This window comes from Phyllobates terribilis, unplaced genomic scaffold (assembly GCF_046119375.1).
Source record: "Phyllobates terribilis strain yellow unplaced genomic scaffold, ASM4611937v1 Scaffold_11__3_contigs__length_659146591, whole genome shotgun sequence".
Lineage (NCBI taxonomy): Eukaryota > Metazoa > Chordata > Amphibia > Anura > Dendrobatidae > Phyllobates > Phyllobates terribilis.
The window spans coordinates 651,884,155-651,902,789 of NW_027362771.1; the positions used below are offsets into that span (position 1 = coordinate 651,884,155).

Consider the following 18,635-nt stretch of genomic DNA (forward strand, 5'->3'; position numbering starts at 1 on the left):
TTTTTTTTGTGGGACAAGTTATACTGTTGAACGCTCTCATCCATCTTGTCTTGTGATGTATTTGACAGCATGAAAAATATTCCAAATGTGTTGAAATTGTGAAAGAAAGCGCAATTCTGCAGTTTGGGTTTTGTCTTTACACCATTCATTAAAAGGTAAAAATGACCTGGTAGTATGACTCTTCTGGGCAGTAGTTATGGTGATACCCAACATAAAACCAAGCAATGTGAACTGAGGTCTAAGATGGTAGACATGCAAGAAATAGGAGCATGTTCACACTAGCAAAAAGAAGCAAAACCTACAAAAGACAAAAATATATCTCATACCCTACCATCATTATATATAAATATAAAGCAAAGTTGCATAATAAATATAGGGTACTTAGTGAACTATTTTTGATCAAAAAAAGTATACAAGCCGTCCCACCAGCGGCAAGGTGACCCTAAATTGGGACGGTACCTATACTGCCTATATTAAAAACCTTACTGTATATCAAAGTTGAAGTAATGCATATAAAAGGGTAGACAAATAGGACCGGGTCCCAACTCCAGACCACCCAGGCCCGTGGTAAGCTACATATATACCAGTCAGCTCAACAAAGGGGATGCCACACCCTTAAATTGCACAGAATGCAAACAAGACAAAAAACCAAGCAATGTGAACTGAGGTCTAAGATGGTAGACATGCAAGAAATAGGAGCATGTTCACACTAGCAAAAAGAAGCAAAACCTACAAAAGACAAAAGACAAAAATATATCTCATACCCTACCATCATTATATATAAATGTAAATTTAGGGTCACCTTGCCGCTGGTGGGACGGCTTGTATACTTTTTTTGATCAAAAATAGTTCACTAAGTACCCTATATTTATTATGCAACTTTGCTTTACATTTATATATAATGATGGTAGGGTATGAGATATATTTTTGTCTTTTGTAGGTTTTGATACCCAACATGCACGGGGTTTTTGTTATTTAAGTGGTGAAAAAAAAGTGTAAATTTGCCAATAAAAAAAGAAAAATGTTGCTTTTGTCCCCATTTTCTGAGAGCCGTCAAGTTTCGGGCTTCAGTGCACAGGACTGTGTGCGGCTTGCTCTTTTTGTGCCTTGACCTGAAGTTTTTAGTGATATCATTTTAGAGTAGCTGCAATATTTTTATTGCTTATTGTTGCATTTTATTTTTTTCACATTGTTGTGGCGGCTGAAAAAACGTTATTTTATATCTGATAGACCGGACTTTTACAGTTGTAGCCACAGCACATATTTTTTTTTTTTTTTTTTTATTTTGTTATGGGGTGTCAGAAAAATATTAAGAAAATATTAACAATTTCTCCCAAACCCCTCTTTCCTCCTCCCCTATAGTAATTGTCAAAAGAGAAGAGCTGACACTTGGCCAGTGGTATCTATGCAAATTAACACACACACGAGAAATGCCTTGTAAGCAAATGCTAGCCCAAAAGGTGCTACTAAACCCAATTAACACAGGCTTGTGATAAATTTACAGCTAGCTGAGAAGGTTGTATTCCCAGAGCTTCAAAAGGAATTTAACAGAGGTCTCCAGACCGGCCGGAGCCGACACAAAATATGGAATAACTAAAGTTCCATACGTCCGATAATAATGGGGCCCATATTTTTAGTGACAGGGTAAGCTAAGGAACAATATTCTTATTTTCCCATAGCTGTAAGCCCCTCTGGGGAGCTGTTGCGCAACATTACCAAAATAACAGACCGCAACTATGTCATGTGTGGTCTCTAAAGAAAGGCAAATTCATAATGGAAATTATGGCGTCGTATGCAAGCTTCTGCGATCAACGAGCCATAAGTTATCCCAGAAGTTAGCTATTTTAATAAAAATGTGAAGGCTGGAGGCCAGCCCACGTGATGTCAGCACAGGGGGTGTGTAGGCCGGTCTCCCCCTTCAGCATAAAAGACCCCACTGAGGATGGATCAGTATTCATTGCTGGGAGTATATATTTATTATAAGCAACGGATTCCATTAGGTAACAGTCAAATCTGGAGTGCCTCCCTTCCACCTATATTGAATTGTCTCTGTGATCGTATAGTAAGTTTCTTCTTTAATCCTTATTAATTTTTGTAACTGCATATGCATTGTATTGTCTCCTTTTGTAAAATCTTGTATATTTTTCCTAAACACTGCCTCCCTTTTGGATTAAATATAAAATGTAATAGTCCTGTTTCTTTTGCTCTGTAATCGTTCCCGACCCCAAAACCATATACGCTACCAGAAAGCAGGAGTCCGACCAGGCCTGTATTATATTTCATTTATGGCCAGTGGTGGCAGCGAATAATAATAAGTGGGTTATCGTGAAGCTGGCAGTCACCGTACTGGGCATATACACATATTCCATGCTTTGGGATCCGGAGGTGTGTATGCCGTATGCTCACTGGGCGCTTGCCGATACCTACGTAGTAAGTAATCGGGGTCGTGTGTGCTCGCGGATCCCTGCTCAATCCTGTGAATTCTTGACAAAGTGTCGGCAGCGGTGTGATATAGTGTGATTTCCCCGGTGTCGTCCCTGACAAATTGGCGGCAGCGGTGGGATATTGTGTAATCTACCCAGTGTCGTCACTGACGTCCCTGACATGGTGGAAAAGGGGTTAATTCAAATTATTACATATTTTTATTTTTTCCCTATTTATAATGAGATTTTGTCACGCGATCACATTGAAGCTGTCACAGACCTGGACACGAGAGCCCAGTATTTGGTGTAAGGGCTCCGGCGCCACTGTGTTTGATGTAAGGGCTCCGGCGCTGCAGTGTTTGGTGTAAGGGCTCCGACGCCGCTGTGTTTGGTGTAAGGGCTCCGGCACCGCTGTGTTTGGTGTAAGGGCTCTGGCACCGCTGTGTTTGGTGTAAGGGCTCCGGCGCTGCTGTGTTTGGTGTAAGGGCTCCGGCACCGCTGTGTTTGGTGTAAGGGCTCCGGCACCGCTGTGTTTGGTGTAAGGGCTTCGGCGCCACTGTGTTTGATGTAAGGGCTCCGTTAGAGGGGTTGTTTGGTGAACACTAATGATGGTCTGTCCTCAGGATAGGTAATAACCTGTTGATCGGTGGGGGTCTGACCGCTGGGATTAGCACCCATCTGCAGAAAGGGAAACTTTTCTCCAAATAACAAGGCCGCCATGGTTGTTGGCTTCTATCTTTTTTTCCCAATCTTCGGTAGATTTGAGGATATTTTTGGCTGATTCATCAATTGCGACTTCTTAATGTTATCTGTGCATGGAGGAGAGCAGGGGGTTGTGGGAATGTAGTTTACAGTGGTCACATGGGCAGTTCTGATGGACTGCCAGACTTGGTTTTGTAATTTTAGGGGCGTTATTAAACTCCAAGGAGTTTAGATCAAATCATTGATTCTGGAGAAACGTTCCATCTTTAGCAGATCTTGTAGTTCAGGTAGAGGACGTGAACCTGTCATCAGGACAAAGAATGACACTAGACACATAGGAGGACTAAGATGGCAGCCGTGGGGGCTTTCAGCAGGTGCCGTGACAGCCCATCGACACTTCATGATTGCGGCAGAGAGGGCTCGATGACAGTCGCTGCTGGGATGCGGGACATTGATTATGGGCATTAAGGTCTACAGAATAAGGCATGAGAGAGAAAGGGGTTAATTGGCTGATTTAGTCAACCTGGAGCATCAATGATGTGTGCTGTAATGATGTCTGTGGACTTAACCTATCGCTATGTATAACCCCTCCTATTACTCCATATAACTCCATTATTACTCCTCCTATTAATCCATATAACGCCATTATTACTCCTCCTATTACTCCATATAACCCCATTATTACTCCCTATTACTACTCCCATTACTCCATATAACCCCATTATTACTCCTCCTATTAATCCATATAACCCCATTATTACTCCCTATTACTCCTCCTATTAATCCATATAACGCCATTATTACTCCTCCTATTACTCCATATAACCCCATTATTACTCCTCCTATTAATCCATATAGCGCCATTATTACTCCTCCTATTACTCCATATAACGCCATTATTACTCCTCCTATTACTCCACATAATGCCATTATTACTCCTCCTATTACTCCACATAATGCCATTATTACTTCCTTTTACTCCTCCTATTGCTCCATATAACCCCATTATTACTCCCTATTACTCCTCCTATTACTCCATATAACCCCATTATTACTCTATATAATCCCTCCTATTACTCCATATAACCCCATTATTACTCCCTATTACTCCTCCTATTAATCCATATAACCCCATTATTACTCCTCCTATTACTCCATATAACGCCATTATTACTCCTCCTATTACTCCACATAATGCCATTATTACTTCCTTTTACTCCTCCTATTACTCCATATAACCCCATTATTACTCCCTATTATTCCTCTTATTACTCCATATAACCCCATTATTACTCCCTTTTACTCCTATTACTCCATATAACCCCATTATTACTCCCTATTATTCCTCCTATTACTCCATATAACCCCATTATTACTCCCTATTATTCCTCCTATTACTCCACATAACCCCATTATTACTCCCTATTACTCCTCCTATTACTCCATATAACCCCATTATTACTCCATATAACCCCATTATTACTCCCTATTACTCCTCCTATTACTCCATATAACCCCATTATTACTTTCTATTACTCCTCCTATTACTCCATATAACGCCATTATTACTCCCTATTACTCCTCCTATTACTCCATAGAACCCCATTATTACTCCTCCTATTACTCCTATTACTCCCTATAACCCCATTATTACTCCCTATTACTCCATATAACACCATTATTACTCCATATAACCCCATTATTACTCCCTATTACTCCTCCTATTACTCCATATAACCCCATTATTACTCCCTATTACTCCATATAACGCCATTATTACTCCTCCTATTACTCCATAGAACCCCATTATTACTCCTCCTATTACTCCTATTACTCCCTATAACCCCATTATTACTCCCTATTACTCCATATAACCCCATTATTACTCCATATAACCCCATTATTACTCCCTATTACTCCTCCTATTACTCCATATAACCCCATTATTACTCCCTATTACTCCATATAACGCCATTATTACTCCTCCTATTACTCCATAGAACCCCATTATTACTCCTCCTATTACTCCTATTACTCCCTATAACCCCATTATTACTCCCTATTACTCCATATAACTCCATTATTACTCCTCCTATTACTCCTATTACTCCCTATAACCCCATTATTACTCCCTATTACTCCATATAACACCATTATTACTCCTCCTATTACTCCATATAACCCCATTATTACTCCTCCTATTACTCCATATAACCCCATTATTACTCCATATTACTTCTCCTATTACTCCATATAACCCCATTATTACTCCCTATTACTCCTCCTATTACTCCATATAACGCCAATATTACTCCCTATTACTCCTCCTATTACTCCATATAACCCCATTATTACTACCTATTACTCCTCCTATTACTCCATATAACCCCATTATTACTTCCTATTACTCCATATAACCCCAATATTACTCCCTATTACTCCTCCTATTACTCCATATAACCCCATTATTACTCCCTATTACTCCTCCTATTACTCCATATAACCCCATTATTACTCCTCCTATTACTCCATATAACCCCATTATTACTCCCTGTTACTCCTATTACTCCATATAACCCCATTATTACTTCCTATTACTCCATATAACCCCATTATTACTCCCTATTACTCCTCCTATTACTCCATATAACCCCATTATTACTCCCTATTACTCCTCCTATTACTCCATATAACCCCATTATTACTCCCTATTACTCCTCCTATTACTCCATATAACGCCATTATTACTCCCTATTACTCCTCCTATTACTCCATATAACCCCATTATACTCCCTATTACTCCTCCCATTACTCCATATAACCCCATTATTACTCCATATAACCCCATTATTACTCCCTATTGCTCCTCCTATTACTCCATATAACCCCATTATTACTCCCTATTACTCCTCTTATTACTCCATATAACCCCATTATTACTCCCTATTACTCCTCCTATTACTCCATATAACCCCATTATTACTCCCTATTACTCCTCCTATTTCTCCATATAACCCCATTATTACCCCCTATTACTCCTCTTATTACTCCATATAACCCCATTATTACTCCCTATTACTCCTCCTATTACTCCATATAACCCCATTATTACTCCCTATTACTCCTCCTATTACTCCATATAACCCCATTATTACTTCCTATTACTCCTCCTATTACTCCATATAACCCCATTATTACCCCCTATTACTCCTCCTATTACTCCATATAACCCCATTATTACCCCCTATTACTCCTCCTATTACTCCATATAACCCCATTATTACTTCCTATTACTCCTCCTATTACTCCATATAACCCCATTATTACTACCTATTACTCCTCCTATTACTCCATATAACCCCATTATTACTCCCTATTACTCCTCCTATTTCTCCATATAACCCCATTATTACCCCCTATTACTCCTCTTATTACTCCATATAACCCCATTATTACTCCCTATTACTCCTCCTATTACTCCATATAACCCCATTATTACTCCCTATTACTCCTCCTATTACTCCATATAACCCCATTATTACTTCCTATTACTCCTCCTTTTACTCCATATAACCCCATTATTACTCCCTATTGCTCCTCCTATTACTCCATATAACCCCATTATTACTCCCTATTACTCCTCTTATTACTCCATATAACCCCATTATTACTCCCTATTACTCCTCCTATTACTCCATATAACCCCATTATTACTCCCTATTACTCCTCCTATTTCTCCATATAACCCCATTATTACCCCCTATTACTCCTCTTATTACTCCATATAACCCCATTATTACTCCCTATTACTCCTCCTTTTACTCCATATAACCCCATTATTACTCCCTATTACTCCTCCTATTACTCCATATAACCCCATTATTACTTCCTATTACTCCTCCTATTACTCCATATAACCCCATTATTACTCCCTATTACTCCTCCTATTACTCCATATAACCCCATTATTACCCCCTATTACTCCTCTTATTACTCCATATAACCCCATTATTACTCCCTATTACTCCTCCTATTACTCCATATAACCCCATTATTACTCCCTATTACTCCTCCTATTACTCCATATAACCCCATTATTACTTCCTATTACTCCTCCTATTACTCCATATAACCCCATTATTACTCCCTATTACTCCTCTTATTACTCCATATAACCCCATTATTACTCCCTATTACTCCTCCTATTTCTCCATATAACCCCATTATTACCCCCTATTACTCCTCTTATTACTCCATATAACCCCATTATTACTCCCTATTACTCCTCCTATTACTCCATATAACCCCATTATTACTCCCTATTACTCCTCCTATTTCTCCATATAACCCCATTATTACCCCCTATTACTCCTCTTATTACTCCATATAACCCCATTATTACTCCCTATTACTCCTCCTATTACTCCATATAACCCCATTATTACTCCCTATTACTCCTCCTATTACTCCATATAACCCCATTATTACTTCCTATTACTCCTCCTATTACTCCATATAACCCCATTATTACCCCCTATTACTCCTCCTATTACTCCATATAACCCCATTATTACCCCCTATTACTCCTCCTATTACTCCATATAACCCCATTATTACTTCCTATTACTCCTCCTATTACTCCATATAACCCCATTATTACTCCCTATTACTCCTCCTATTACTCCATATAACCCCATTATTACTCCCTATTACTCCTCCTATTTCTCCATATAACCCCATTATTACCCCCTATTACTCCTCTTATTACTCCATATAACCCCATTATTACTCCCTATTACTCCTCCTATTACTCCATATAACCCCATTATTACTCCCTATTACTCCTCCTATTACTCCATATAACCCCATTATTACTTCCTATTACTCCTCCTTTTACTCCATATAACCCCATTATTACTCCCTATTGCTCCTCCTATTACTCCATATAACCCCATTATTACTCCCTATTACTCCTCTTATTACTCCATATAACCCCATTATTACTCCCTATTACTCCTCCTATTACTCCATATAACCCCATTATTACTCCCTATTACTCCTCCTATTACTCCATATAACCCCATTATTACTTCCTATTACTCCTCCTTTTACTCCATATAACCCCATTATTACTCCCTATTACTCCTCCTATTTCTCCATATAACCCCATTATTACTCCCTATTACTCCTCCTATTACTCCATATAACCCCATTATTACCCCCTATTACTCCTCTTATTACTCCATATAACCCCATTATTACTCCCTATTACTCCTCCTATTACTCCATATAACCCCATTATTACTCCCTATTACTCCTCCTATTTCTCCATATAACCCCATTATTACTCCCTATTACTCCTCTTATTACTCCATATAACCCCATTATTACTCCCTATTACTCCTCCTATTACTCCATATAACCCCATTATTACTCCCTATTACTCCTCCTATTACTCCATATAACCCCATTATTACTCCCTATTACTCCTCCTATTACTCCATATAACCCCATTATTACTCCCTATTGCTCCTCCTATTACTCCATATAACCCCATTATTACCCCCTATTACTCCTCTTATTACTCCATATAACCCCATTATTACTCCCTATTACTCCTCCTATTACTCCATATAACCCCATTATTACTCCCTATTACTCCTCCTATTACTCCATATAACCCCATTATTACTTCCTATTACTCCTCCTATTACTCCATATAACCCCATTATTACTTCCTATTACTCCTTTTACTCCATATAACCCCATTATTACTCCCTATTGCTCCTCCTATTACTCCATATAACCCCATTATTACTCCCTATTACTCCTCTTATTACTCCATATAACCCCATTATTACTCCCTATTACTCCTCCTATTACTCCATATATCCCCATTATTACTCCCTATTACTCCTCCTATTACTCCATATAACCCCATTATTACTCCCTATTGCTCCTCCTATTACTCCATATAACCCCATTATTACTCCCTATTACTCCTCTTATTACTCCATATAACCCCATTATTACTCCCTATTACTCCTCCTATTACTCCATATAACCCCATTATTACTCCCTATTACTCCTCCTATTTCTCCATATAACCCCATTATTACCCCCTATTACTCCTCTTATTACTCCATATAACCCCATTATTACTCCCTATTACTCCTCTTATTACTCCATATAACCCCATTATTACTCCCTATTACTCCTCCTATTACTCCATATAACCCCATTATTACTCCCTATTACTCCTCCTATTACTCCATATAACCCCATTATTACTCCCTATTACTCCTCTTATTACTCCATATAACCCCATTATTACTCCCTATTACTCCTCCTATTACTCCATATATCCCCATTATTACTCCCTATTACTCCTCCTATTACTCCATATAACCCCATTATTACTCCCTATTGCTCCTCCTATTACTCCATATAACCCCATTATTACTCCCTATTACTCCTCTTATTACTCCATATAACCCCATTATTACTCCCTATTACTCCTCCTATTACTCCATATAACCCCATTATTACTCCCTATTACTCCTCCTATTTCTCCATATAACCCCATTATTACCCCCTATTACTCCTCTTATTACTCCATATAACCCCATTATTACTCCCTATTACTCCTCTTATTACTCCATATAACCCCATTATTACTCCCTATTACTCCTCTTATTACTCCATATATCCCCATTATTACTCCCTATTACTCCTCCTATTACTCCATATAACCCCATTATTACTCCCTATTACTCCTCCTATTACTCCATATAACCCCATTATTACTTCCTATTACTCCTCCTATTACTCCATATAACCCCATTATTACTCCCTATTACTCCTCCTATTACTCCATATAACCCCATTATTACCCCCTATTACTCCTCTTATTACTCCATATAACCCCATTATTACTCCCTATTACTCCTCCTATTACTCCATATAACCCCATTATTACTCCCTATTACTCCTCCTATTACTCCATATAACCCCATTATTACCCCCTATTACTCCTCTTATTACTCCATATAACCCCATTATTACCCCCTATTACTCCTCTTATTACTCCATATAACCCCATTATTACTCCATATTAGCCGTCCTACAAGCCTTTCTATTACTTTGTCTCTTGTATTTCTAGACTTTTGGATCTGGTCTCTTCTGCCTCCTACTCATGTCGTTCGCAGGTAATTTTCTCTCTGGTCTTACATTTGTCACTGTGTGTCCAGACAGCAGATTATATCATTATTATACATGATCCCCCTGACACTCTACATCGTACCCCAAGTGTCCATATGGGGATCTAATGAGTAAATTCTCTACTGTTCGGGAATCCCTGGAGCCCACAAGATAACCAGGCCTGGTCAATGGCACGGCAGCTTGGGAACGGACCAGCACCGTAACGGCTGGATAAAGCTGAATCCACAGTTTTCACCAGGAGAACATTATGAAGGGCCAATAATTACATCAATGAGATCACATCGATTGTCCTGTGATTGTGCAGAATTCCTCAGTGACATCTACTCATCTACTCGCCCAATCCCACAAAGGCCAATGATCAATCTCTTGGCTAATGCAAAGTATAATGCTCAGGAGTAAAGGTCATTTAGGTGAAACTGGAGATCTTCTTCCTATTGATTAACCTGAAGATTTTCATCTCATAAAAAAGCATGAAGACATCCACCTCATAAAAGAACCTGCATATGTCCATATCATAGCAAAAATTGGAGATGCCTAGAGGTATCCATGTCATAGAAGGAACTGGAGGTGTAAATTTCATAGCAGAAAGTGGAGATGTCCTTCTTATGGAAGAACCTGGAGGCGTCCATGCCATGGAAGAACCTGGAGGCGTCCACGCCATGGAAGAACCTGGAGGTGTACACGCCATGGAAGAACCTGGAGATATCCATGTAATAGAAGAACCTAGAAAGCGACAACTTTATTATTTTTTTTTATGGGGCAGAAAATGTCCATCTTCTAGAAGGGCCTGGAGTCAATCTCATAGAAGGACTGAGAGATGTCCATTTTATGGAAGGACCTGGAGAAGTCCATCTCATAGAATAGTTATAAGGGACAGAAGATTCTTTTCTATTTTGTTGTGTATATTGATCTAAATAGAAGAAGGTTTGGTCATGTGAGGATCCAGCACAGAAGAATATGCAGTTTTTAAAGACTGGACACCATTGACCTGGTGGAGACGTGTGGAAGGTCTCAATTTGATGGCACAATAAGAGAATGACTTTATCGAACATACTGGGAATGCTGAGCATTAACCATTGTAGAATCTGAGTTTATGATAGTGACCATTTAGGTTTCCAAAACTTCACATTTAGTCTCTAATCTCTTTGCAGATTCATCATCACCTCAGACTCGAGGTCCTGAAGATGAGCCTCCGAGCTATAATCTCATTGCACCATATGCACCCCCAAGTACAAGTGCACCATCTGCCCCACCAAGTTATCAACTAGACTCTCCAATATTGAAAGGTCTCCCCCCCGGCATGGAGCACCTTCTCCAGGCAAGTCCACATCTCTCAAGAAGTCTGTGTCTTGTGTGTTCTCCCCGTAGTGTCTTCCATCAGCAGCTGTAGAACAGAGTTGATCTCTGAGGAGTCCAACTAGGTTCCTCAGGTGACTGGAGTAAAACACTGTGAAGTCTGCTTGTCTTCTCTTACTGTCTTCCCAGGATGTCTGTCTCCTTTCCAATTTCTGTCTCCTGTGTCTTATCTGCCTTTCCCCCTCTGTTTTGGATGTCTTTTACCAATGCCGGCCCATCTCGTCTATCTCTTTCTCCTGCCTGTCTTGTCTCTCTCCTTTTCCTGCCCCTCTCATCTGACTCTCTCCTATTCCTGATCGTCTCATCTGCCTGTCTCCTCTTCATCTACAGAATATCCGTAAACTCTCTGTCTATAACTCTTGTCTCCCCTTTCTGCCTCATGTATCTAACTAATTCTCATCCTTGCTTGTCCATGTACGGTCTTCCCAGCCTTTCTCCTTTTTCTTTCCATCCTGTTTTCTTTATATCTCCCCTGCCTGTCTATTCCTCCTGTCTCCCCTGTCTGTACCTCCTGTCTCCTCTGTCTGTCTGTTCCTCTTGTCTCCTCTGTCTGTCTGTTTTTCCCATTTCCCCTGCCTGTATGTTCCTCCCATCTCCCCTGCCTGTCTGTCTGTTCCTCCCGTCTCCCCTGCCTGTCTGTCTGTTCCTCCCATCTCCCCTGCCTGTCTGTCTGTTTCTCCCGTCTCCCCTGCCTGTCTGTCTGTTTCTCCCGTCTCCCCTGCCTGTCTGTCTGTTTCTCCCGTCTCCCCTGCCTGTCTGTCTGTTCCTCCCGTCTCCCCTGCCTGTCTGTCTGTTCCTACCGTCTCCCCCCCAATCTGTTCCTCCCATCTCCCTGGCCTGTCTGTCTGTTCTTCCCGTCTCCCCAGCCTGTCTGTCTGTTCCTCCCGTCTCCCCAGCCTGTCTGTCTGTTCCTCCCATCTCCCCAGCCTGTCTGTCTGTTCGTCCCATCTTCCCGGCCTGTCTGTCTGTTCTTCCCATCTCCCCAGCCTGTCTGTCTGTTCCTCCCATCTCCCCGGCCTGTCTGTCTGTTCGTCCCATCTCCCCGGCCTGTCTGTCTGTTCTTCCCATCTCCCCGGCCTGTCTGTCTGTTCCTCCCATCTCCCCTGCCTGTCTGTCTGTTTCTCCCGTCTCCCCTGCCTGTCTGTCTGTTTCTCCCGTCTCCCCTGCCTGTCTGTCTGTTCCTCCCATCTCCCCTGCCTGTCTGTCTGTTCCTACCGTCTCCCCTCCAGTCTGTTCCTCCCATCTCCCTGGCCTGTTTGTCTGTTCTTCCCGTCTCCCCAGCCTGTCTGTCTGTTCCTCCCGTCTCCCCAGCCTGTCTGTCTGGTCCTCCCATCTCCCCAGCCTGTCTGTCTGTTCGTCCCATCTCCCCGGCCTGTCTGTCTGTTCTTCCCATCTCCCCAGCCTGTCTGTCTGTTCCTCCCATCTCCCCGGCCTGTCTGTCTGTTCGTCCCATCTCCCCGGCCTGTCTGTCTGTTCGTCCCATCTCCCCGGCCTGTCTGTCTGTTCGTCCCATCTCCCCGGCCTGTCTGTCTGTTCCTCCCATCTCCCCTGCCTGTCTGTCTGTTTCTCCCGTCTCCCCTGCCTGTCTGTCTGTTCCTCCCGTCTCCCCTGCCTGTCTGTCTGTTCCTACCGTCTCCCCTCCAGTCTGTTCCTCCCATCTCCCTGGCCTGTCTGTCTGTTCTTCCCGTCTCCCCAGCCTGTCTGTCTGTTCCTCCCGTCTCCCCAGCCTGTCTGTCTGTTCCTCCCATCTCCCCAGCCTGTCTGTCTGTTCGTCCCATCTCCCCGGCCTGTCTGTCTGTTCTTCCCATCTCCCCAGCCTGTCTGTCTGTTCCTCCCATCTCCCCGGCCTGTCTGTCTGTTCGTCCCATCTCCCCGGCCTGTCTGTCTGTTCGTCCCATCTCCCCAGCCTGTCTGTCTGTTCGTCCCATCTCCCCGGCCTGTCTGTCTGTTCTTCCCATCTCCCCAGCCTGTCTGTCTGTTCTTCCCATCTCCCCAGCCTGTCTGTCTGTTCCTCCCATCTCCCCGGCCTGTCTGTCTGTTCCTCCCATCTCCCTGGCCTGTCTGTCTGTTCCTCCCGTCTCCCCGGCTTATATATCTGTTCCTCCCGTCTCCCCGGCCTGTCTGTTCCTCCCATCTCCCCGGCCTGGCTGTCTGTTCCTCCCGTCTCACTAGCCTGTCTGTCTGTTCCTCCCGTCTCCCCAGCCTGGCTGTCTGTTCCTCCCATCTCCCCGGCCTGTCTGTCTGTTCCTCCCATCTCCCCGGCCTGGCTGTCTGTTCCTCCCGTCTCCCCGGCCTGGCTGTCTGTTCCTCCCGTCTCCCCAGCCTGGCTGTCTGTTCCTCCCATCTACCTGGCCTGGCTGTCTGTTACTCCCATCTTCTCTGCCTGGCTGTCTGTTCCTCCCATCTCCCTGGCCTGGTTGTCTGTTCCTCCCATCTTCCCGATCAGGCTGTTTGTTTCTCCCGTCTCCTCGGCCAGGCTGTCTGTTCCTCTCGTCTCCCTGGCCTGTCTGTTCCTCCCATCTCCCCGGCCTGGCTGTCTGTTCCTCCCGTCTCCCCGGCCTGGCTGTTTGTTCCTCACGTCTCCCCTGCCTGTCTGTTCCTCCTATCTTCCCGGCCTGGTTGTCTGTTTCTCCCATCTTCCCGGCCTGGCTGTCTGTTTCTCCCGTCTCCCCCCGTCTGTCTGTTCCTCCCTCCTCCCCCGCCTGTCTGTTCCTCACATCTCCCTAGCCTGTCTGTTCCTCCGATCTCCCTGGCCTGTCTGCTCCACCCGTCTCCCCCCGCCTGTCTGCTCCACCCGTCTCCCCCCGCCTGTCTGTTCATCCTATCTACCCCGCCTGTCTGTTCCTCCCGTCTCTCTGGCCTGTCTGTTCCTCCCATCTCCCTGGCCTGTCTGTTCCTCCCGTCTCCCCCTGCCTGTCTGCTCCACCCGTCTCCCCCTACCTGTCTGTTCCTCCCGTGTCCCCCCGCCTGTCTGTTCCTTCCGTCTCCCCCGTCTGTCTGTTCCTCCCGTCACCCCCCGCCTGTCGGTACCTCCCGTCTACCCCCGCCTGTCTGTTCCTCCCGTCTACCCTGTGTAACGGGTCTGGGAGGTGGAACCTCTGAGCAACTATACAAAGGGGCAGTCCTTGTAAGGAAGCGGGTGGCTCCCAGGGTAGGCGGGCAGGTAGTCACGGCTAGTGACGGGGACAGTCTCTGGGTAGAAGGGCAGGAGGTCACGGCAAGTGACGGGGACAGTCTCTGGGTAGAAGGGCAGGAGGTCATGGCATGTGACGGGGACAGTCTGTTGACAGGCGGGTGGTCACGGCAAGTGACGGCTATGCCTCCAGGTAGGCTAGCAGGCAGGTAGCAGATGAGCGCTCCCAGGTGAGCAGGCAAGAGTCTCTGGACAGGCAGGTGGTCACAGCACGTGACGGCAGAGCCTCCAGGTAGGCTAGCAGGCAGGTAGCAGGTGGACGCTCCCAAGTGAGCGGGCAAGAGTCTCTGGACAGGCAGGTGGTCACAGCAAGTGACGGCTGAGCCTCCAGGTAGGCTAGCAGGCAGGTAGCAGGTGGACGCTCCCCGGTGAGCGGGCAGGAGTCTCTGGACAGGCAGGTGGTCACAGCAATGACGGCTAAGCCTCCAGGTAGGCTAGCAGGCAGGTAGCAGATGAGCGCTCCCAGGTGAGCGGGCAAGAGTCTCTGGACAGGAGGAATGTCAGCAGATAGACAAGTATCAGGCAGGTTTCAAGCAGGAATCTGGCAGGTAACTGGCAGGTATCTGGTAACGGGACCTGAGGGCTGAAGCAGAGTGATAGGCTATGCAACAACATTGCTCGGGCACCTCCATTTTGGAGGAGGTGCCTTATATATGGTGAGGTCCTCCGGCCATTGGCCGGGGACTCCTTAGGACGGCGCGCGCGGCCCCTTTAAGAAAGGGGGAGCGCGCGCGCGCGCGCACCCTATGCACAGTTGCCGGGAAGCAGCGTGCGCTGCCAGCAGAGCGGGAGGAAGACGCCAGGCACGGAGCGGAGAGGTGAGGGGAACAGCGTCCCTGCCTAGCAGGAGGCAGGGATGCCGACGCTACAGTACCCCCCCTTTAGGCCCCCCCTTTTTTAGGCCAGACAGAAATTTATCAAGGATGAGAGGGGCATGGATGTTCTCCCGGGTCTCCCATGTTCTCTCCTCAGGACCAAACCCCTTCCAATCTACTAGAAAAAAGGTCTTTCCTCTTACCCTTTTGGTGGCCAGAATGTTCTCTACCTCAAACTCGTTTTCAGCAGAAACCGGAGCAGGGGGCGTACCTGTAGACTTGGAAAAAGAATTAAGTACCACGGGTTTGAGGAGAGATACATGGAAGGAGTTAGGGATCCGCAAGTTGGCCTGGAGTTTCAATTTATAGGCCACCGGGTTGATTTGTTTGATAACTTCCAGTGGCCCTAACTTGTAGGAAGGAATCTTGAGCCGGACATACTTGGACGAGAGCCAGACTTTATCTCCAGGACGGAATTGTGGAGGATCCAGGTGTTTTTTGTCAGCGTGTTTTTTCATCCGCTCGGACGACTGAAGGAGTGCGGATCGGGTACTCTCCCAAATGGAGGAAAATTCGCTAACGAGAGATTCCACAGCCGGATTGCCCACCGAGGTGGAGACGGGAAATGGGATCCGAGGATGCTGACCGAAGACTAAAAAAAAACGGGGATTTGGAGGAAGATTCGCTCTCGTGATTATTGTAAGAGAATTCTGCCCATGGTAGGAGATCCACCCAGTCCGAATGGTGGGCATTAACGAAGTGCCGGAGGTAACTGGTCAGGATCTGATTGATCCGCTCCACTTGACCATTGGACTGTGGGTGGTAAGCGGAGGAGAAGTCCAGGGTGACGTCAAGCAGCTTACATGTGGCTCTCCAGAAGCGTGAGGTGAACTGAACCCCACGATCCGACACCATGTGGAGGGGCAGGCCATGGAGACGGAAGATGTGGCGGATAAAGTCTTTAGCCAGCTCGGGTGCAGACGGGAGGCCCGGCAGGGGAATGAAGTGTGCCATCTTGGAAAAGCGGTCAGCGACCACCCAAATGACCGTACAACCGGCAGAGACAGGGAGATCCGTTATAAAGTCCATAGCTATATGCTGCCACGGGGCAGCAGGTACTGGAAGAGGAAGGAGGCGACCGGCTGGCAGGTGTCTTGGAACCTTGTTGCGGGCGCAGGACACACAGGCTGAAACAAAGTCTATTACGTCCTTGTGCAGGGTAGGCCACCAGTAATGCCGGTTAATAAGCTGGAGGGTCTTTTTCTGACCGGTGTGGCCAGCTAGCTTAAACGAGTGACCCCAGTGTAGGACCTTCTCCCGATCAGGTACCGTTGTGAACGTCTTACCGGGAGGGAGACGATTTAGATTCACGGGGGCCACCTGCATTACTCTGGTGGGATCAATGATGTGCTTAGGTTCCTCCTCTAGATCAGACACCAGGAAGGATCGGGACAAGGCGTCAGCTTTGATGTTTTTGTCTGCCGGGCGAAAATGAAGAACGAAATCAAAGCGGGCCAAAAACAAGGACCACCGGGCTTGGCGCGGGTTAAGTCTCTGGGCGCTCTGGAGGTAAGCCAAGTTCTTGTGGTCCGTGTAAATTATTACCGGGTGAAGAGCCCCCTCGAGCAGGTAACGCCACTCCTCCAGTGCCAGCTTAATGGCCAATAACTCTCGGTCTCTTATAGAATAATTGCGCTCAGAAGGGGACAAGAGTTTGGAGAAGAAGCCGCAAGTTACCATTCTTCCGGAAGGCGACTTTTGGGTAAGTACCGCTCCGGCTCCAGAGGAGGAGGCGTCAACTTCCAGGAAGAATTGTTTGTTGCCGTCCGGACGATGCAGCACCGGGGCGGAAGAGAAAGCCTGTTTTAAGGAAAGAAAGGCTTCCTCTGCTTCAGGCGGCCATTCTCTGGGATTAGTGCCCTTACGGGTGAGTGCAGAGATTGGGGCAGTCCGGGAAGAGAAGTGCGGTATGAAGAGGCGGTAGTAGTTGTCGAAGCCCTGGAACCGCTGAATAGCCTTCAACCCCTCTGGTCGGGGCCACTTCTGGATGGCAGACAGTTTCTCAGGATCCATTCGTAGGCCGGTCTGAGAGATTATGTAGCCCAAAAACGGAAGCGAGGTCTGCTCAAAGAGGCACTTCTCATATTTAACGTAGAGGTGGTTCTGCCTGAGCCTGAGCAGGACCTGACGAACATCCCTCCGGTGAGTGAGAAGATCCGGAGAGAAGACCAAGATGTCATCCAGGTACACCACTACGCAGGAGTGGAGAAGGTCCCGGAAGATGTCATTGACCAACTCTTGAAAGACGGCGGGAGCGTTACAGAGACCGAAGGACATTACCAGGTATTCATAGTGGCCGTCCCGGGTGTTGAATGCCGTCTTCCATTCATCCCCCTGACGGATACGGACCAGGTTATACGCCCCACGGAGGTCCAGCTTGGTGAAGATTCTAGCCCCCCTCAGACGGTCAAATAATTCCGGAATGAGCGGAAGGGGGTATTTATTCTTCACCATGATCTGGTTAAGGCCTCTGTAGTCTATACAGGGACGGAGTGAGCCGTCCTTCTTTTTGACGAAGAAGAAGCCTGCTCCCGCCGGGGAGGTAGATTTCCGGATAAATCCCCGGGCCAGATTCTCCTCAATATATTCAGACATGTACCGGGTCTCAGCGGCGGACAAAGGGTAAATGCGCCCACGGGGAGGAGTAGCGCCGGGTATCAGGTCGATTGGGCAGTCGCATGGTCTATGAGGGGGTAATGTCTCTGCCTCCTTTTTATTAAAGACGTCCGCATAAGACCAATAGGGAACCGGAAGACCAGGTAGATTGGCTGGGGTAAGAGAAGGACGGACAGGATGGACGGGAACTAAGCAAGTCTTATGGCAGTCCTGTCCCCAGCGAAGGACTTCTCCGGTCTGCCAATCAAG

At 45.8% G+C, this 18,635-nt stretch overlaps 2 protein-coding genes across 6 annotated transcripts in view; both read left to right on the plus strand.

The window, feature by feature from the left end:
• Window positions 1–18,635, plus strand: part of LOC141167189 (phospholipid scramblase 1-like) — a 477,203-nt gene that overhangs the window by 79,488 nt on the left and 379,080 nt on the right. The gene's annotated exons all lie outside the window — the stretch shown is intronic.
• Window positions 1–18,635, plus strand: part of LOC141167188 (phospholipid scramblase 1-like) — a 152,387-nt gene that overhangs the window by 79,389 nt on the left and 54,363 nt on the right. For both annotated transcript variants that reach the window (XM_073654612.1, XM_073654613.1), the window contains exons 2-3: window positions 10,288–10,333; window positions 11,498–11,664. In XM_073654612.1, coding sequence (XP_073510713.1) covers window positions 10,321–10,333; window positions 11,498–11,664 — 180 coding nt within the window. In that variant the 5' untranslated portion in view covers window positions 10,288–10,320. The remainder of the gene's footprint in view (window positions 1–10,287; window positions 10,334–11,497; window positions 11,665–18,635) is intronic.